The sequence below is a fragment of the Nannospalax galili genome, unplaced genomic scaffold (genome assembly GCF_000622305.1).
Source record: "Nannospalax galili isolate Female #2095 unplaced genomic scaffold, S.galili_v1.0 scaffold53, whole genome shotgun sequence".
In the NCBI taxonomy this organism is placed as follows: Eukaryota; Metazoa; Chordata; class Mammalia; order Rodentia; family Spalacidae; genus Nannospalax; species Nannospalax galili.
Window position 1 is genome coordinate 1612451 of NW_008332852.1, and position 6676 is coordinate 1619126.

The 6676-nt window shown below is 38.2% G+C and overlaps 1 protein-coding gene across 1 annotated transcript in view; it reads right to left on the minus strand.

Moving 5' to 3' along the window:
* Nucleotides 1-6676, minus strand: part of Samd3 (sterile alpha motif domain containing 3) — a 52057-nt gene that overhangs the window by 35206 nt on the left and 10175 nt on the right. Inside the window, exon 4 of the mRNA XM_008827823.1 lies at nucleotides 508-693. Coding sequence (XP_008826045.1) covers nucleotides 508-693 — 186 coding nt within the window. The remainder of the gene's footprint in view (nucleotides 1-507; nucleotides 694-6676) is intronic.

Here is a 6676-nt window from a genome sequence, read left to right on the forward strand (position 1 = left end):
AATAAATAGTCTAAGCACCCGATTAATTAGGTAAGAACACTCTACACTGTACTGTATTGCTTTGATTTTGAACTGTATTTCTAACAAAATGATTAACCATGAAATCAACCTGATGCTTGCACAATCTTGTTCTGTAACTTGTGTAAAATCTGATGCTCCACTTTAGAAAATTACATTCAGATCATCAACCATCTCTTGTGTTGTGTCTGTTTGTCACTCGCCGAATCCTTGTCCACCCTTTCGGGGACCCTGCTCCCCTCGGACTGAACTGCTCCGGTCTGGGCTGGTCCGTCGCAACATCTGGATTCTTATATGGGTATTAGGGATTGCACAGGAAGCACCTTACCAACTGAGACAATAACCCAGTCCCTCTTCTAAACTTGGGTGTTTTGGATTTTTATCCACTATGTCATCCATAAGCTGGGGAGAGTTGATTCTAAACAAGACTACTCCACTCCAACCACAGACCCTTTCCCCAGTCAGCGAGTCCTCATTGTTGCTACTCACAGTGAGCCTTCCAGGTACTTAGTCATGTCAGCCTGGAGAAACTCAATGATTCTTATCCTCATGCTGTGATCAGGGCTCTTCTGCTCTGCCAGCATGCACTTGACATCATAGGGAAACTCTGGTATAACATAGGACTTGGTCCATTGTAATGCTTTAGTCCTTGCTAGAATATGTTTCACATTTCTTCTGTGAAATAAAAACACAAAGAGTGAAATTCTATTTCAAATTTCTATGCAATTTATTGGCTTTCTACACTCTGGAGACTTAGGACATAAACCACTTTTCTGACACCTAAATATATGAAGACATCAAGCCATCCCCCACCCATCCTCATCTGCAAATCACTCATAGGTTATTAGGTGTCTTCCCTTTGCATGCACATGGAAAAGAGTGTCACAATAGCCTAGGTTTTAGAATAAAGCCTGAGGTTGGAAAGCATGTCAGTCCATGTATCATTTTTTAAAAAATAAATAATTTATTGAGAATGTTGTATATGCATATAAGGTGTTTTGATCAAATCTATGCCCACTCCCTTCCCTCCAACTCCTCCCATATCTCCCCATCACTTTTTTCTGATAACTTCATGTACTCTTTCTTCTTCTTCTTCATTTATTATTTATTTATTTATTTTTATGGGGCTTTTGGATATTCTAACATTCCCCCCTTTGAAGAGGTAACCCTAAAATCTTTAGAGGATTAAATAAAAGAACCCAAATATTTTTGACATTTTTGGCCTTTGGAACAGAGTAGGATGCTATGAGGCCCAAGGACATTGTGAGGTTTAGCCAAGAAATTGGCTATTTTTGTTTGGGGCCTTTTTACCCTAACTGCCTAGCCAATTCCTGCCTCGTGTTCCTATCACACCATCCTCTGAAGAGGTTACCCAAATTGCCAATAGGGAATAGGGACGCAGACCACTTCTATGCTGAACAGGGATGCAGGGTGAGGCAATTGGAGTACCCCTTCTGTGGGTCTATCTAAAAGACTCACAAATTGCATAACTCTTATCTCTAAGGGGAAAAGAAAGTCCTTGAATCCTGAATAGGAGATGTGAAGGAGAAGTAAAGGCAAGAGTAATCAGCATTACAAGTTCTAGACAGGGAACTAGAAAAAAGTCAAACAGGGCAATTTTCAAATGTTCATATGAGAGTCCATTGGAATTTCTTGACAAGGGCTTCCAAAAGCATCCCTCTATTGCATTCCTCCTCATTTTTCTTTTGTCTTCCAGGGATGGAGTCCATATATCTTTTAAAACCAAGACATAATGCATATCTCAAAACTGAACAAAATATTTAATAGAAAATGATAATTTGCAAGTCTGCTGAGCGAATGAAACCTACAGTAAATTAGTATTCAGTTAAGAAAAATCTTATCTACTCTGCTGCTGTTTGTAGTGAAATAGAAGATGCACTTAATTTATTACATTGTTGGCTATTCCAATAAAGAAAGGTTGGTCTCTAAATTAATATAAGAACCAGACATTCTTATCCCATTCATTCAAAAAGTCAAAGAGAGGTGACCAGGAAACCATAACTATAAATCAATCAGTGTCTGCTCAAGACTGAAGGTGTCTGAACAGATTCTGATAATAGCTGGACAAAGTTGCTAAATATAAATTTATTAAAATTAACTGACTGTACACTTGAACTTGGTGAATTTTATGGTATATATGTTGACTTATAGGAATAAGACTATAAAATTAGACTTCTGAACCACGTTAAAACTTTCAATTAGTGGCAGATTTCTATGTGTATATAAAGATGGCTCTAAAGTAAAATTTCGAAGCAACAGTTAATCAGAAGTACAGGGTAGCTGTCAGTTATCTTACCAACAGGGTTGACTCGGATGGAAGTAAAAGAACAGTGGCGAACCAAGTATGAGACAACAGAAACGCCTACTAAACTAGCCTATATAGGTTGTCTTTGATCATGGTTGAGTTCTTAATGGTTCAAACACAATTCAAATGCACTTCCAAAAGTCAGGCATCCTTTAGCATTTTAGGTCATCTTATAACAATACAGGTGCTACAATGAAAGATGGGGAAAAAGACGCAGGAGACGGCAGTTCATCACTTTTTTATGATACAATCCCTTGTCCGTCTCCCCTTTGCCATTCACTGTAGCCATGGTGAAAAATTGTGCTGGCTACAGTAACACACGACTAATTTCATACTGGACTCAATACAGCAACAAGTCTCAGACACAAATCTCTGCTTCAACCCGAGCCATTTTCCAGGGTGTTTCTCTTTCATTTCATTCATCCATTCAAACAATACATATCAGGAGTCCACTGTGTGCCAGCTGCCCTTCCACGGTTCCCATCTCCTTCTACTCTTTCTCCCTTATCCACTGAGACCAAGGGTTATAAAATTTTGTAGGCTGTGTTTGGGCCTTCCCTGAGCTTTAGAAAGGCAATGTAACTACACAAACGTGAAATCTGATTTCAGTACAGCTTAACATCTATCTCTTTTCTCCAGTGAATTTTAACTAGCTAAGACAACTACACAGTCCTTGTAGTCTTTTGAGATTGCTTTCGTTTATTTTACTCCATATCAACAGATAGCTTCAATATTCTTATGTTATTAAATAGGACTTGGTACAGTTTTTGCCTCTGTAGTATCTATTTTCTCTTCATGTTTGTTCTCTTCCATATTAAGATAGGGACTATAAGGCATAAGATTATTCTATCAAATAGCCAGGATATAGCATGACTCATACCAATCTACTGAAGACACACACCACATCATGCTCCAATTAGACAGATTAGGCAAAACCAGAGGCATCAAATTATCATATTTTTTGAATTATTGGTTTTTATTTTATGTATATGAGTGTTTTACCTGCTTTTATGTAAATGCATACACTTCCTTGGTATGCTAGAAGAGGGCATCAGATCCTCTGGAGCTGTAGTTATAAACTATGTGGGTGCTAGGAACCGAGCCCGGGTCCTCTGTAAGACCAACCAGCACTCTTAACCTCTGAGCCAACTCTCCAACTCCAAATTTTCCTCATTTTTATATTAAAAAATATAACATAATTTAGAAGTGAATATAACTCAGAAAACTCCAACTAATACTACTCAAAATGAATATTGCATAAGAAAAGTGACTCTCAAAATTAAAAATACCTTCTAATGTGGAAGCAAATAACTGAAGCTATAACCATTCCCTATCTAAAAAATTATACTTGTATCAAGCTAAAAGATCTGTACAACATGTTATGTTAAAACTAGTCCAAATTCTTTTAGAAAGCTAGAGTTGAGCAGAGCACCAGGTAGTCACCTTAAAACAAGTACAGGGGTGGAAAGGTCTCCCAGACTCACAGGAGACTAATTATTTTTGTACCCACTTCTTAAGTCAGGGCTCTTTGACAAGCTTCTCATCAGAAACAGAAGCTCTCTTATTTCAATCCTGGATGTGTATAAAACCAACCCTGAGCCGGGCGTGGTGGTACATGCTTTTAATTCCATCACTCGGGAGGCAGAGGCAGGTGGGTCTTTGTGAGTTTGAGGCCAGCCTAGTCTACATAGCGAGTTCCAGGACAGCTGGGGCTACAAGGAGACCCTGTCTCAAAAAGACAAAAAAAAACAAAAAAAAAACAGCCCTGGGCTGGGGAGGTGGCTCAGTGGTTAAGAAAACTGGTTGTTCTTGCAGAAGACCCGGGTTCGAATCCCAGCACCCACATGACAGCTAAAAACTGTCCATAACCCCAGTTCCAGGGGATCCAACAGCCTCTTCTGTCCTCACAGGCATTGCACGACATGGGTGCAATTACCTAATGCAGGCAATACACTCATACACACATAATAACAAAATAAAATATTTAAAAAAAAATTTAAACCAACCCCAAAACCTTTAAGCGTTAATGTGACCCCACTTAGAGAGTGTACTTCTAAGTGTTCAGGTTATGCAGTGATAAATATATGTGTAATAAAACTTATAATAAAGCCAGTAAATTGACAAATGACAGAATCATACACTTAAAAATTTTTATTGGCTATTAAATGATAATTGGATGGATTTATGGGATACAAAGTAATACTGTGATACACTATGTAGTGTGGAACTATTGAATCAGTGGGTTAATATAGGCATCATTTCCAATCTTAGCATCAATTTCTCCTGCCTAACCGAAACATTATAACTTTTGATTTTTGCACTACTTTTTAAAAATGATGAGATGAGGGTTCTTATAAAAATGCTCACTCATTTTCCAACTTTGTCTAACTGAAATAAGAATTTAAAAGTCATTCAATTCTCTCAAAGGGCAGAATAATTATGGTTCAGTGGGGTTCACACAGGGTAAGAGTGATGTTCCTATTAAAAATGGGCCCAGCTGAGTATCAGCTTGCTAAGGAAAAATCTGAACAGAAAAAAAAAAGTTTTCGAGCATCTGTAGGGAGCAAAAGAGACCCAGATATTTCTGAGTGCAGGGACTGTTTTTTGTATAGTGCTCATAACACTTTTTAGGAGGGCTGGTGTGCAATGATTTTTGTTGAAAGAATGAGAATCTTAAACAGGTAACTGCAGTTTAAACTTTCATGCCCAGTAATAACATAAACAACAATTCCACTACATTTACCAGCTCCATCATCCCCACAGCAAAAAAAAAAAAAACAAAAACCTTGTTTCTTATTAGTCAGCCCAAAAGGGAAAACCTTAGGTGGGGGGGGTGGGGGGAACACGAATGGACGGACGGACTGACTGATAGATGGGGACATGACAGAAAAAACTATGGCAGGTGGATTTTTTTCAAGGACGAGGGGAGGGGGAGGAAGCCACCTATTATAAAATAGCCCAAATCATTAATAAAATGTTTAAAATAAAGTTCCTTTTGGCTTTCCAAGTGTTTTTCTTAGTAAACATTACTCTGGGAAGATACTAATGTAAAATCTGTCAATCCATATGATCATGTAAATGACAATAGCACTACTTTTTACAAACTATGTAACTCCTTAGCTTAATAGCAGATAATTTTATAGAAAAATAGATACAATGGGATTTTAACTCTTAAAATCCCTATGTTTTACAATAAAGGATAAAAATAAACATACCAAAAAAAAAAAAAAAAAAAAAAGAATGAGAAGAGTAGGTGGAAAGAATTTCTGTGTGAGCAAGGTTCAATTTGTTCTGACAAAGTTTTGGACACTTCAGTGGCTCCTTACTGAATTCACTATCCCAGTGATCCAACTTCCTTTCTAACCTCCAAACAGTGCCTCAAATCATCCTCATCCTGTTTTTCCTTAAGTTTCTTTATCTTAATCTTCTCAATCATTTTTCTGAGAGTGCTTCCTCAAAATCAGTAACTATTTCCTAGATTACAAATTAGGAGCCTTGTGCCTGTGGCCTTTTCCAAAGCCTCCCTCACTGCACTTAGACCCATTAATCACTGTCTTCCTTGACATTGTTTAACTTTCCTGGCCTCTCCCTGTTCCTCTGACAACTTGCTTTATTTGCTCCTTTATTTATTCCTTCCTCACTTTCTATCAGTTTATACCTAGCTTGGTCCTTGTTCCCTCACTCCTCTCTGTAGATCAAGGCCTGTTCCTCAGTGAACTCAACTCACCCATCCCCACTGCCCAGCTCTCAACGGAGTGTATATCTATTGTAAGGGACCCTGACAGAGTCACTGAGAAATAATAAAGATGGCATACTTCCTGTATCTTCTTGGTCTCTGGTCAGTGTTTCTATCATAGCAACAGAAAAGTGACTAATGCAGTATTTGGTACCAGAGAGTGGGCTGTTGACTGTTAAGAATCTGACCATGTGGGGTTTTGGAAGAATGTGGAAGACTTTGGAAGTTTGGACTAGAAAAGTGGTTGATTACTGTAAGCAGAGTTTAACAGGTCATTTGAGTAGGCACCTGCAAGAAAGTAGTGCTGAGAACAATGTAGTTCCAAAGGGAAATAAGGACTTAAGTAGCAACTGGGATACTTTGGCAAAGAGTCTGGCTGGAGTCTGCCCACAGCCAAAAAGCTTGCCTGAGGCTAAGTTGAAAAGCCATGGATTAATTTCTCTGGCAGAAGAAATTTCAAGACAGCATAATATAGAAATGGTGGGGTGGCTGATAATGGTGAATATTATACAGATTTATAGTGAAAAAGAGCAAATGGGGCAGAAAGAAATACAGAATGTACAGGATGGATTGAAAAAGAGCACTAGGAAGATTAA